The following is a 14,764-nucleotide window of genomic DNA, read 5'->3' on the forward strand; positions in this document are numbered from 1 at the left end:
CGGGGCGAGGGCTCCGCAACCCTCGGCCCTCCCTCACCGGCACCGGGCGCGGGGCGAGGCCTCCGCAACCCTCCCGCAACCCTCAGGGAGCCCTGAGCTCCCTCCCGGGCCGGAGCTGCCCGTGAGAGACGCCCCGGACCTGTTCCCGGCCGAGATGCAGCTGCAGCCTGTGTGGCACTTCAGCTGCTGAAAAGCACCCACAGGACAGAAGCGTAGGGCGACACCAGGCACAAGAAGTGGGTGCTAGAGCAGCGATGGTAATAAGTCTGTGTTTGCACAGGGAAAAATATTTATTAGGAAGAGATTTTTACTGAGAGAGTGATCAGGCATTGCAATGTGCTGCCCAGGGAGGTGGTGGATTCACCATCCCTGGAGGTTTTCAAGACGAGACTGGATGTGACACTTAATGCCATGGTCTAGTAACAACAGTAGGGTTGGACTCAGTGATCTTTGAGGTCTCTTCCAACCAGGTTGATTCTATGATTCTGTGATTCTATGATCTCAGAATGTCTTCAATGGATAACTAATTCTACAAATGTTTCTGGAGAAGATTATTCCCAGTTACTTTCCAAAAATATAGAAGTTACACGAATACAGAAGTTACACAGTGCGAATATGTGAAAGCAAGAAACATCATCACTTTCAGTGGAAAGAAACACTGAGAGTCTTAGAGCTTCTTTTTTCATCATGTAAGAGGAAACAATACTGCTTTCTCATACTAAAGAGTCATTAAAAGCACTGAAAAAGCATTGACTTCCAGCTCTGCTCTTCACCCAGGCATGAGTCTAGCTTCACGTACTATATACTGAAACTGGTATTTTTACTGAAAATTGGAGATTTTAGCAAAAGATTTTCCTTTTTAAACACTCCTTAGAGCATTTTAAAATAGAAAACAGTGACCTCATTTGTATATTGAAAAGTCACACATTTAAATAGCAAATGGGCTTGCATAGAAATAATGATACATCTTAGTGATTTTAAAATTGCTCTTCTCTTTTGTTTCAGACAAGAAGTGGATTCACATCTGATTTCCCTCTCCTGTTGGTCAAATGCACCAAGTTACAGCTACCCCATGCTGCAACAGTATGGAAATGTCATGCTGCTTTCATAGTAAGTCAAATATTTCTAATATTGCGTTTTCAGATTTTTGTGGAGTAGAAATGTGAAAGTCAGCAAATGAAAGGAAAATAACAGGTGTATCTGTTATCTGAGCTGCAGTGCTCTGGAGAGCTGTGACAAGACCAACAAACTGTGGAGCCATTTCCTGTGGCACAGTGAGGCCACATGCTCTGACTGCATACAAAATCAGGGAGTTAAGAACATCAGGAACTATTTTAAAGTACAATTATAAAATAATAAGGCAGTTTTGTGGTGAGGATTGATAGTCCTGCTAACATCTGTCAATGTGAATTTTGAATTCATATACACCATGAGTACTAGAGAAACCCCAGGGTAAAGAGTGGGAACTCTTTTGTTGTAGTTGTTATACTTAATTTATAACTCTATATTGTATCTGAGTTCATATTTTGGATTGTGTCTAGTATGTACATGCATTAATGGAATTACAACAGTTCAGACAGAAAAAAATAGAAGGGAATAGAATGGAATAAAAAATTATTCCCAGTGTAAATATATTTAACAGGTGAGTAGATTTCTGTTTCCTTCAGTGTAATACTGTTAGAGATGTACAGGACATAAAAGAAAGGGTAAATTATTACATTTAAATAAAATTGTAATTGCAAAGACCTTTAAACACTGGATTTAGGCTCCTGGGATACCAGCAGTTGCCTTTCCCCGACAGCCATTTATTGTACCTGAAGTTGGAGGCCCCAAACCTCAAAATACTCACTTGAGAGGCATCAAAGTACAGTGATGGCTAAGTGTGGGACGATGAGAAAAACCCAGATCTTAATAGAAAATGCTTCCTGTCAGTATTTTGACTCCAGCTGTTCTATTTTCACTTATGTAAATTCTGTGTATCTTCATTACAGCTGGCAAAAATTTATACCAGAAACTTAATATATTTCTGCCTGTCATTACATTTGACAATAGTTCACATGTGAAATAAAAATAAGACTTTCTGAGACACAAAGCTCTGAGCAGAATGGACCCCACTGTGTCCTGTGTAAGAGCCACTCTGGCCCTTATGCCATGGGACATGCTGAGCCCCTGGACTAGGAACTGCTCCAGGGACAATTTTGGTAGTAGTTTATTCTGCAGTATCACATGAGTCTGAATATTACTATATGACTTGGCTTTATCTTTTAATGAGACTAATGCCAGAAGGCTAATTAAATAGAGCTTAGACTCAAAAGAAGTTTTTCTTGATTGTGTATTCTTCAGAACATTCTTCCCCACACCAGTTTCCCTTCCCAGAAGTGACCTTCGAGGGATCCTGTGCTACTTGATGAGCTAAATTTATTTTACTCCTTACAGTTATCTCTGCTGCGACGGTTTCTGTCATTTTGCTAGTCTTGGCTTTAAATCCAGAAGCATTCCTTTCCCACATACTACATGGTGCATTTCACATAGAGGTGAAGGCACAGGAGAGAGAGAAAATATAGGCTGTGTCTGGCAGCATATCAAAGAGCTCCTGGAAGCAGGGCAGAGAACCCCATTTAGGCAGGAATAGAAGGGTCTTGGGATTAGAACTCCCCTATGATGAAGATAATGGAATAAGTATTTTGATGAATTTATGTCCAGGCAAAATCTATCATCAGGTTAGTGTTTCTCTGCGCTCTCCTGGGCCACATCCTTTATGTTCTACATAAGCACCATGTTTTGATTTCGTGGGGCAGTTACATAGGTATCTTCCTTCTCTATACATTTATATGTGAGAACTGATTGTTGATCTTCACACACATCACCTGTCCTGTTCTCTGATGACATAATCAAAGGAAAAATGTTTTCTCCTTTTAGAGGAGAAAGACGAAGAGTGAAGGTTCACTAAACAGATAGGAAAGCATCACTGTTTTGGTTTTTTTTGCAATTTACAGAGCACAAATAAAAATTGATGTCAGCAGTCCACAAGTTGAATGAAGTACCATGACTCAGCATTTAACTTACACGTAGGGTTTATTATTTTCTGTCATACAGAAATCAACTGAGAACCTTCAGTATGTAGCATGGGGAAGAAAGGTTGTGGGACTATGCAACCATACAGATATTTTGGAGACAGATCATATTGACAAGGAGTCATTTGGAAATATGATTACTTAAGCCCCAGCTAATTATCTAAGTCTGAAAAGCAAGCGGGTGGAAAACATGCAAGCGTTCAGTTTGAGAGCTTAACACCCTCCCCTCCCCCTCCACAAGACTGAGTGGTCAGAATATTCTAGGACTATAAAGCCATTGACTACAGGTAGTGACTCAAACTTTTCTCCAGATGCATCCCATTATACATATATTGGATTAATCTTGCTTACTAGAACACAATAATTCAGGAAAGAGATTGAATTTTTTTCTCTACAGATACAGGAGGACATTTTGTTAGAGGTAGGAAGTTTGACTTATAGATGGGTCTCATGTTCATGGACACTAAAATTACCTGCTTCTATGAAGGTCACAAAAAGTTTTTACACTACCTGCACTGAATCTGGCATGTGCATGTGGTTTGTCTTGTTTATACTGATCTTAAGCACAGGGATATAATTCTACTGAGAGGCAGGATGCTGCGCCACACTCAAAAGAGGGTTATTAAATAAAATTAAGAACTAAAATGATTTGATTAAGCACAAATGTAAGAAAATCACAAAAGTTACTAAATAAGGATTGCATAAATGAGGATGCTGTAGGTCTAAGTAAGTTGGTAGGATCAGTCTCAAAGTGGGTTATAGAGTTAAGTTACATGCACCAAAATTTGTACTCAGGTAAGTAGTCTTTCTGTTCAGACACTTAAATATGCTGATTTTTATCACACTAACTCAGTGGGAGCTGAGAAAAGGTTGTCCCTTTTACTTGAGTGCATAGATAGAAAATCTGATGGACTACCTGGGTAACTGGGCTCAGTCCCAAATTTGTGCATGTGAGCCTCAGTTCAGGTTCACCAGAATATGCACTCTAATCCAGTTAACAGTCATCATCTATTAACATACAAACCCTATTTTGACCATCAATGTCCTTGTTAAATATATCTAGTAACTGAGTTATAGCCACCCCCTCCAAATATTGAGGCTTGAGTTACTGTAAGCCTGATCAGCATTCATATTTTACTGTGCAGTAGTGAAAGAACTATTGTTGCACGTAATGCAAAAAGTTAGACTTTGATTCCTCTAATGGAACAATCATCTGAGCTGGGAACTTCAGCAATAAATCAAGGAGATCAGGGAGGCAACTTAATGGAATTCCATTATTAATTATTTCGTACTTTAACTGCATGCAGATGGTTCATCAGGATTAGAACCTCATTAAGCTGAGTACTGCATAAAAAGTATGCAGAAGGATGCCCAGGGCCTGCCTCCAGTGCTCCATTACCCTCTCAGAAAGGAGAATGTTAAACTGAAAGCCGATCTGCAAATCTTTGTGGATTTGCTCCCGTGTTTGCAGAGCTGTGGCCTAATGGACTGTACAGTACAGATAGCAAAGTGTAAAAGGAAGGTCAAATGCAGGAAATGAGGAGGTGTGTGTGCAGGCCTGCACTCTGTAGCTTCTTCAGTTATCAGTTACCAAATGTAAAAAAACCAAAGAAATCATCAAACCTGTTATTTTTCCCCAATTGATATCCAGTTTTTAGATCAATCACTTTCCTCTGTTACAGATTTAGTTTCCTGAAACACACAGAGTAGTCGTCAATAAGAAGAAGCTTGGTTTTAAATTAGCTAAATAAGAGATTTGAGCTGTAATTTGTCTAAAATTGAACACATTAAAGCTTATTTTTCAAAAATATCATACATAGCTTGTGTTCAAGAGAGATGAAAACTAGTATGGATTTTCTGCGAGAGATGAAAACTAATTATATTGGATTTCAGATCTAAGAGCCCATTTCCAGGGAATGATCTCTCATAACAAAGCTGCAATACTTCTCATTATATCTTTTGTCCTCAGTTCCTGTGTAGTCCCAGCAAGAATGTCATCTATCAATGTACAAATGCTAAATCACCCAGTCATGAAATATTAACAGAATACATACAATTATGACTCCTAAATTGAAGTCCTTCTAGCTGTAATTTGTCACATCTACAATTGTACAATGTTATTAATAGAGTAAAACTAGAAAACTATTAAATAGATATATTGGAAAAATAGCATTCTAGTACATGCATTAATGTAGGTAAGCCCTGAACCTGCTTCAGCTGAGGTCAGTGGGAGATTTTTCTTTGTGTTAGTGAATGCAAAATAATGACTTAAATGCCTTGGTTCTGAGCAACAGATGGACAATATAAGAGCAGGCTTTAATTCCTTCATGCAAAGGTTTAGATTTTCTGGAGCAAAGTAGAATGAGCATGCTACTAAGTATTTTCCAGATGGCAATAATATATATTGAAAGTTTTTAAATAGTCTCCTACAATCTGTACCTAGAACAGGTACATGATTTTTTAAAAAAACATATTCCCTGAAAGAAACTGAGATAGTGCTAGGGGAACACATCCTATAGACAGTCTTTCTGAGAAACATGGCTAGTTGTCTTGCCCTAGTGTTTCTAAAATAATAATAAAACTTGCAAGCTCAAAAATTCAGTATAAATTTGAATTTAAAACCTTAAAAAGTGTGGAATAAGGTTATGAAACATGTACAGTTCAGTCACATATCATCTAGAACTTAGAAATATTGCAAGCAACCCATATTTATTATACTTAATTACTAGTATTTCCAGCAATACCCAAAGTGGTTTTATTACAATGAGACTGTTTTAATCTCAAATAACTGTGAATATCGTGTTTGTGCCTGCTGACTTGACTATCATTTTACATGCTGTAGACCTTGATAAGGCCCCAGCAACCTGATCTAACTTTGAAGTTACCCCTGCTTTACGCAGGAGGTTGGACTAGAGACCTTTAGGGGTCCTTTCAAGCCTGCATTTTCCTGTAGTTCTATGATTTTTCTGCAATTTTTCTGTAATTCTATGATTCTAGAAGTTTTTCTAAGAGGAAAAGTGATGAATATATGGAGTGTCCTTTCCACCACCCCTAAAGCCCTACACCACAAAAGCACATTTTTAATGCACTTATCTGATCACTTGTTGCAGCAGCCCAGACTGTCTGCTGAGCTCATTTCATGCTTACTTATCTCTCCTGATCTTCACTCCCTGTCTCAGTCTCCACATTTCTTTTGCTACACTATATAAATATGGTACAATCTCATGCACTGAAAAAGCAAATGAAATATGTTATTAACTGATCTGCTTTTATAACTGTTGTCTCTCTCTTAATGGTTAGGCTTAGTTTCCTTCCTGCAGTTGTCATGCTCTACAGCTGGCACCTGCCTGCCTTCCACTCTGAGGAACCAATAGCTAACTCTGACCACAGTCCCTAGAACACTTTCTTAACCAACATCAAATCTGATAATGAATACTCATCTGCCTTGTGGGCCATGTTCAATGAAGCCAGTGGTGCAGTTTTCCTTAAATCCTGTCATCCTCATTTAACTCCTGTCTTCATCTTTATTTCCTTTGCTTCCTTGGTGGTTTTTTTTTCTGTAGCAGATTATTTGGAAGAATCTCCCCTCTCCTCAGTTTCTGGTAGGGTTCCAAGTTTTTGGCCTCCATTTCTTTCCCTTTTCCCTCTGCAGTATGCCTGTTGGTGACTGACTCCACAAATACAATTTTAGCTAGCATCTGGATATAAAAACTCTGCAGAGCTGTTTCTCCAGTCCAGGCTAGACTCCAATTTTCCAAGCAAGAAAATACAACCTGGTAATTATGCCTACAGACATCACTTTTTGGAGGTTTAGCCTTTTAAAAACTTAATGCATTCATACATCCTTCCTTATTTTTCACTTTGATAACATGTCATTCCAGGTAGGCAAAATCAGGGTATCTTAAACTCTGATTTCTGAGTCCTCTCCTTTAAAGTTCACTGACAGTTTACAAAATGTGGTGTTACTATCTGTAGGATAGAGACATCTTTAACCATTTGGATAACAATCTCACGTGGGGTGTAAGTTTCATCTGTTGACTGCAACATTGTCTTCTCAGGCTTTGACAAAGCAATTTCACTGCTCTTATTTAAAACACTACTGCAAAGGTAAACCCTTAAACATTATTTTGACTATGCCATCTCTTTAGTTTCTTCACTGATACCCTTTCACTGTTTCATCAGATGTACCTACCTTGTCCTTCATTTAGAGGTCCTTCAGGACCTCTTAATCACTCTTCACTTGGAGCCCATGACACTGTCTTTGATTGCTTCTCTATGAAGTTTTTGAACAAACCTTTATCCATTCTCTCATGTTTTGGAGAAGAGGCCATTACAGTGGCAAAAATCACTGTCAGGTGGCATGAGTAGGACTCCCAAGAACTCAAGTGACTGATACTATTAAACAGACAGCCACCTACACCTGGCTTAAAGCTTGAACATCCTCCTGAATGAGGTCAGGGTCAAACAGGAATATAAGTTCAGGCTGGTCAGGAATATAAATTCTTCCAGCTCCCTCATTATCCCGCCTCCAAACCTCACCCTCCAACTTCCCCTTCTAGTAATGCATTCAGGAAAAGAAAAAGACTATTTAAAAAGTGATGATGTGCTGAAACCATTGCTAATCAGCTAGATAAATATTGACACTCTCATTTTACTTTTCCATCCATGTGCAGGTTTTTTTTTGTCTTTTGTCTTAACTTGGATTATAACCACTCTGTGGGAAGTCTTTGTTTTTGTTCTGTGTCTGGACAATGTCTAGCCAGTGAGATGGTGGTCTGATTAAGCCTCACGGGCACTCTGGTAACACGAATTAAAAACAATACCACTTTCTATTCCTGCTACTTCTACAGACACTGTTTGGCTGTGGGAAGCTGAATTCTATGGCTGCATATGTACCAACTGAACAATACCATATCCTAATCAGAGGTCTGCTGCAAAACTATTAATTGCAACAACATCACTGGGGACTTGAAGAGAGAAGCTAATTTAATTTTGGTACAACTGGAAAAATGAATGCAAAGGAAAAAAACACCCCAATTAAAAAACCCTACATATTATGTTTGTTTCATTACAACAAACATAAAATTATGTCATTTTTTCTGTGTTACTTTATCAATTCAGTAAGAAGCTAAAAATATGGGCAAAGCAGAAAATAGACAACAGGAACCCTTCTTTCACTTTCTGTCACTTGTCCTTTCCATCATTTCATCTCGTTTGACATGTGAATGCCCACCATCAGAATACAAAGAGGATTTTAAAGTTGATGAAACTTTCTGGTAAAGAACTTTCACCTCAGTGTTCTACACAGAAATTGAAAGAACACTATTCCTCAGCCGTCTCTAAGAACTTCTCTCAAGTTTCATTTTTTACTGTGGCTAATACTATAGTTCTTAATTTTATCCAAAAGAGTATTACCCTATTGATATACCTTGTAAACTTCAAAGGTCAAAACTAGCTTTTCTTGATGTGTACTTCTTAAGATTCTTCTAACTCCCTCAGTATGAAGACTGGGTTACATACAGCATATTAGATTTATAGTACTTTGAATTATAATATCTAAGACTATTTATGCTGCTGCTAAAAGAGTAGTTGAAAGATTTTTAATATGAGACTGAACGTCTTCCTTCCCTGAGTTTAGTGTCATCCACTGGCATAAAGAGAAAGGAAGGTTTTCCTTTTTTTCTCCCTACCTTGATATTAAAGAATAAGACAAAATTCCTCCTCAATTTATTCCGAGGAAAAGAAAACATTACTTTTACTTTTGTACCAGAATTTCAAAAAAGTGGCTTTTGTAGATAAACTCTTTTGCCACAATGTCAAATCCAAAGGTAAGACAAGTCGTAACTTCTTTAATCATATGCTAGGGCGACTTCATATTTCCACAGAACTGAGAGTTTCTGACTGTGAACAAAAAGAAACGAAGTTTGTCAAGAAGATTAAGGTGCACTGTTGGAATTGTGCAAAAGCTTGCAAAACTGACCATGTTATTAGTGGTTACAGCCAGTTTAAATTGTGTACTTATCTTAAATAGTTTCAACAAAATATTAGTAGCCTTTCGCTGCCAAATGGCACCCACTGCTGAAGGCACTTCTGTTAATGACTAAGAGGAGGTAGAACACTTTCTGTTTAGATTGTAAGCTGTGTGAAAGATAAACCCAACTGTTTCCATAATGCAGATATCTGAGAGGGCACAAGCTTTGCAGGGAAAACCCCTCTATGCTCCAGAAGGAGTTCTGACTTGACAAGAACCACAAATAGTTTCTCACTCCTTCCTCCCCTGTCAAATCAGAAAAGACAATAATCAGTCCTATCCACATTCAAATAGCCAAAAGCAGCAGAACCAGCTGTATATCTTATTTCACTGAGTCAGAAGAAAGGCTACGTTGACATTTAGTCTCAGTATATAAATACTAGAGGTATTATTGAAGATGCAAGAATGCTATGACTGCTCCAAAAATGTAGCATCTGTGAAAACAAACAAAACCAGATTCCTGAGAATCTTGCTCTGCCTCAGCAGCAGAAGGGTGCAAGCGTAAGGAATGGAAGCCCAAAGGTCATTCTAGTTAATGTCAGACTTCTGATGTAACACTAACCATGACTTCAGAAATACTTCTGGAGACATCAGACATGCTGATTCTTAGAACAGGAGCAGCATTCTACCAGCTCCTTTGAATTCATGCACTATGACATTTAATATAGTTACTTAAATACGTGCATATCCAAGAAAGAAGCAGTGCTCTTCCTACAGCATAGACCCTCTGAAGTTTTGTATTTAAAGGAAAGACAATTAAAAAAATTTATTGGAAACTTCTAAACAAAACAAACCAAAATACAAGAATCAAATCTGGAAGAAACAGATGGAACAAGCTGCTCATATTAATAAGGCCCAAGGCAGATTCAGGTTGAAACATTTTCTCTGAACGTTAAGTCTGTGTTTCCGTCCTTTAAAGTAGTGTTGGCACACATCACCTTTTGACACAACCATTCTGAATCTTTATTGTTGTAAAATGAAGTCACCATAGAGAGAGGGGGGAATATGGAGGGGAATAGCTCTACTAATTGTGCATTCATCTTTAAATCTTTGCTCAATGAGAATATTCAATGTCAAAAAAGAAGATAAAAGAGAGGGTGGAAACCAAGATGTTTCTTTCATGTCATCTAGTTTTTCTAACAGTTCTAGAAAATACATGCTCAAAGTTCGTTTTTAGAAAAGACATACATTTAAGTCTCGAAAAATTATTGTACTTGTGATTAAATCTAGATTATAAATTAACATATTTACCTCACTATATCAGAAAGATTGCCTCAGTATCAAGAATTGCTCGTTCTTGACTGATGCAGTATTTCATTACTGTATGGAAACAACTCATCAAAAATAGATTTGGGGAATGGGTTGCAAACAGTTGATCACCTTAATGATGGGTTTCCAGTTCAAGGATTGTCCATTCCCCTTGAGGGGACGAACAGTCTTCAGATGAAAAGCTTGCCACTGTAATGCTTGCTGAAGAATCGTCCAGTGGAGACATTAGTTCAGTCCACCTACTGAATGTGTCAACTTGTGATGTACCCTGAGGATTCGAACCATCTCGTGCCAGAAACAGTGTCTGATTGATAAGACATTGTGCTAAGTTAAGGTCTTCAGGAACAGAGTTTTTGAAATCTATATTTGAGTCCTGCTCAGATAACAACTGCCTGAGAAGAGTCCAGTCCTGTTCTGCAAACTGCTGATCTTCAAAATCCACATCTAGAACTGCTGTTTCTGAATCCATCCTCTGCTCAATTGCTTCTCCAACATCCATCTCATATATTGGAGAAAGGGTTTTTGCAGGCCGATGTTCATACATGCAGGTTTGTGCCATTGTGTCATAATCATCTATGTCTCCTGAAATAATTCACAATACTGTACAATGTAAAAATTGTAGATGATCCTCCCCTCAGGGCTGTGTAGAGCAAAATTTAATTCATTCAGGAAGGACAATCCAACCAGGTTAAAAAAGGGGGGAATGGAGGGTTATACAAAATTGACAAAATTTGAGGCATTTATTTCCTATATAAAAAACAAAGTATGATTTATAAATTAAGTTAAAGCAGCAATCACCACTGGTAATTAACAATAACCTCCATAATTAAGTTTCTGATACAGAAAATGACAATGTAAATATACACTTAATGCACATGAAATTTCTCATTTACTACATAAATTAAATTTAGACCAGGAGGTGCATGGAGGGAATTAATAGAGAATGATTACTGAATGGTGACTTAAGCTATGTCAGCTTAGAAGAGAATTAAAACCAAAATTGTTTATCCACAGGCTTATTTCTACACTGCACATGCAAGGGCAGCTGCAGGCAAGGGCAAGCAAACTTAAAAAAAATAGTACAAGTTTTAATGTCTTCTTGTTCTGTGGTCTGGCTGAACATAGATCATCACCAGCGTTTCATTGCTCTCGAATACACAATAGTTGTAATCAACACTATTGTATATTTTTGATGGGATAAACAGACTGAATTATTGGTAGAAAGAAGACAAAACACAAAACTAGACAAGTATTCATCTAGCTACATGAAACAAGTTAGAACGTTACTGTATATAAGCATCAGTTCTAAGTATAATCTCTCTTTTAGGAAATAAGCTTTTACTGGTAAAATTTAGAATTTTAGACATCTCATAAGCTCTAAAGCAGAGTTCAAACCTGCTCCCACTGGTGTATATGGCAAATATTCAGTTATATTCAGTGGGAGAAGGACCCAAATTTGTATATAATATATAAATAAATAAATTACAACAATAATGCATATAGCTGTTCAGGTAAACAGTTCAGTGCGCTTTAGTTAGATTATTACTGTAGTTATTGCACATCCCATTCAGACATACTATATGTTGTCAAGCAGACAAAACAAATACTAAGATTCCATCAAAAGCTGATGCTGTCAATGTTAGATTGGATCAAAAATAGCTGAAGTACAGACAACTGCATCCAATCTTTCTGTTAGCATCTCTTTTCTTGTAGCCAAGTTTCTCATTGAACAGCAGGTATTGACGGATATTTCAGACAGACAAGCATTCTCTACCCGAGTGAAATACTTAAAAATATTTAAATTTAATATAGTTTCAGCCAAAATTACTTCAGTTCAGGATTCAATCCCAGACAAATTGCCAAAGCTTTCCCTATTAATTTGCTTTTGATTGACTGAATGTTTCTATTTCTGTACATTACCTGGAAGTAAATCAGTATTAGCGCATTCAGTAGCTGCTGGTTGACTGTCTCTCACTTGACCTTCTTGAGTCAGTATCTGATTCTTACTGCCTTCTACAGGTTTTGCAGAGCTGCTCTTTTGCACATCAGAATTAGTTTCTCTCTGCTGCAGATCCAGATGACATGGTCTTTCTTGAGATTTTGCATCATTGTCTAAGTATTTATTGCACTGGTGAAATTCACTAGCCACCTCATTCTTTGTATTTGCTTTTTGTTTTTCTCCTGGACTAGCTGCTGAATATACCTTCTCTGGGCAATTTTGTTCTATCATTGAAGCACCTTGATTCTCCTTCCCTGCGATTTCAGTGCTGTGATGATGTAGGAGAGAACTTCCACTTTTATCCAGACTATTGTCTCTATCCTTCTGCTGTTTGCCATCCAGGAATCCATCTTCAGTTTCCTGTGAATATCTTGAATAAAAGGTCTTTCCATGGTGCTCTTGAGAAACACTGTCAAATACTTCTGGAGTAAGAGAATCTATTGAGTGCTGACAGGAAGTATGAGTTTCCACTCGATCATCAGATCCCAGTTCTTCACATTCATCTACTGAAAGTAAAACAGATCGTTTGAAATTTTTAGCTTTAGAAAACTCCTGACTTGCAGTATCATTTTCTGTTGCATCTTCAAAAGCTAAATTATCAATTCCTTGGAACGGTTGAATAGGAACATTTGATGGAGGAAACTTTACTACAACATTCTCTGCTTCAGATCTGTCATCTTCTGTTTCATCAGCAGAAGAAGAAACTTGGTCCACTTCCTGAGTAAACTGTGCACTACCAAAAGTAGAACTTTTGCTTTCTCTGGTGTTGGTCCGTGAACTCTCTTGATGGGACCAAATTTCAGGTCTTTTTCTTGGTACTTCATCATCACTTGTAGAATTAACACGGAAGAGATCAGATCCCTCTTTTTTCATTTTCACTTCTATTCTTAGGCTGCTGTCATAAATTTTTAATTCCTCAGGTGTACTTGTGTCACTGCTGCTTCTTCCAAGGAAATCATGACATAACATAGTGCTGCATTTAGAAATCCCTCTTTCATTGGATCCCTCATCATCCTGAGAGCCTCCAGCATCATAATCTTCTGATCTTGGTTTTATATCATCAGATGAAGTGGTTGCGCTGCCAGTATCTGATTCCGGACTCTCTTTTGGATCTACAGCACCAGTACTCCAATGGTCCACGAAAGGAATTTCTGCATTTTCATGGGTTTCTGGCATTTCCGTAGGATCTACAAGCTCTCTGTAACTAGGTGAATATTTTTCTGTTATTTGTTCTGTGGAACATTCTGAAATATCATCTAAATCTGCTGTAACTGATTTATATTCACTCAAGACTGATGTATCACACAGTTCATCAGCTGTAAGAAATCCCTCCATGTGAATCTGAGGAGTTGATGTCTCATCCTCTTTATTGCTTGACAGAGCATTTTCACCATAGTTAAGACCTGTTTCAGAGTTTAATTTATCACTTTTTTCACTACAGACTTTTGCTGCTTTTGAATCTTTCATCAGTTCTCCTGACACAGTAGCCTTTTGATTGGTTTCCTTGGAAAAGTCTGAATATCCATCACTGGAAGCCTGTGCATGACAGTGAAATTCAGCTGTATTATTATCTTTCTCTCTATCTTCAGTCTTTTTAGTTCCAGTTTGATCTCTACAGATTTGTCTTGTTGCCATGTCATTTTGCAGTGAAGCATGCAGTTTAGAATTAGTTTCTTCTGTAATCAGAGGAGGAGAAGATTCGGATTGTATTTTGTATTCCACATTTTCAAGAGAATCTGGTAACTTTTGTTTATTGGGTTGACAGGACTCGAGCAGTTTATCATCACTGCTACTTTCTACTGCAGGTTTTAAAGATTCATTGGCAGAATGGCATTCATTATTGTCATGAAGCTGACCTGCCACAGCATCAGCTGTGTTTTTCTCAAGTTTCTGTCCTGCACCTCTGTGCTCAGAGGTGTGCACATTCTTCTGGACAACAGGAGATTCACTCCTTGAATGTTTTTGGGCAGAGGACTGAGATTTTAATACAACTGTTTTCTGTTTAGGGTCTTTGCTATTTGCATTCTCAGCATGCTTTGATGGAGCCAGAGTTTTTGGTGTTATTTTTGCAGTGGCTTTTGTCACAGTTTGTGATTGCTTAACACTCTTCTTCTTGGCTGGAGGATGTTTTTCTGGGAGTGTTGTCTGAACCAGGTGTTGTAACACATTTTTTTCTTCGTTATGTTTTGGAGACATTCCCGATTTCAGTGAATTTGGTGATTCCCCCTGAGGTCCTAACAAACAGTAAAAAAACTATAAAGATTGTATATGCCAGAGACAGTGCATTCACCAATTTTATGTAAGTGGGTTTTTATGTTGAGAATAAAAGTTACTCAACTTTTCATGTAACTAAGGGATTAAAGGCTTGTTAAAGAATTAAGATCTTATAGA

General features: G+C 37.8%; 1 protein-coding gene across 1 annotated transcript in view; it reads right to left on the bottom strand.

Moving 5' to 3' along the window:
- Positions 1–10,486: 10,486 nt before the first annotated feature.
- Positions 10,487–14,764, bottom strand: part of KIAA1107 (KIAA1107 ortholog) — a 32,402-nt gene continuing 28,124 nt past the window's right edge. Inside the window, exons 16-17 of the mRNA XM_009074216.1 lie at positions 12,295–14,607; positions 10,487–10,956 (exon numbers count right to left, since the gene is read on the bottom strand). Coding sequence (XP_009072464.1) covers positions 10,487–10,956; positions 12,295–14,607 — 2,783 coding nt within the window. The remainder of the gene's footprint in view (positions 10,957–12,294; positions 14,608–14,764) is intronic.

The sequence above is a fragment of the Acanthisitta chloris genome, unplaced genomic scaffold (genome assembly GCF_000695815.1).
Source record: "Acanthisitta chloris isolate BGI_N310 unplaced genomic scaffold, ASM69581v1 scaffold43444, whole genome shotgun sequence".
Lineage (NCBI taxonomy): Eukaryota > Metazoa > Chordata > Aves > Passeriformes > Acanthisittidae > Acanthisitta > Acanthisitta chloris.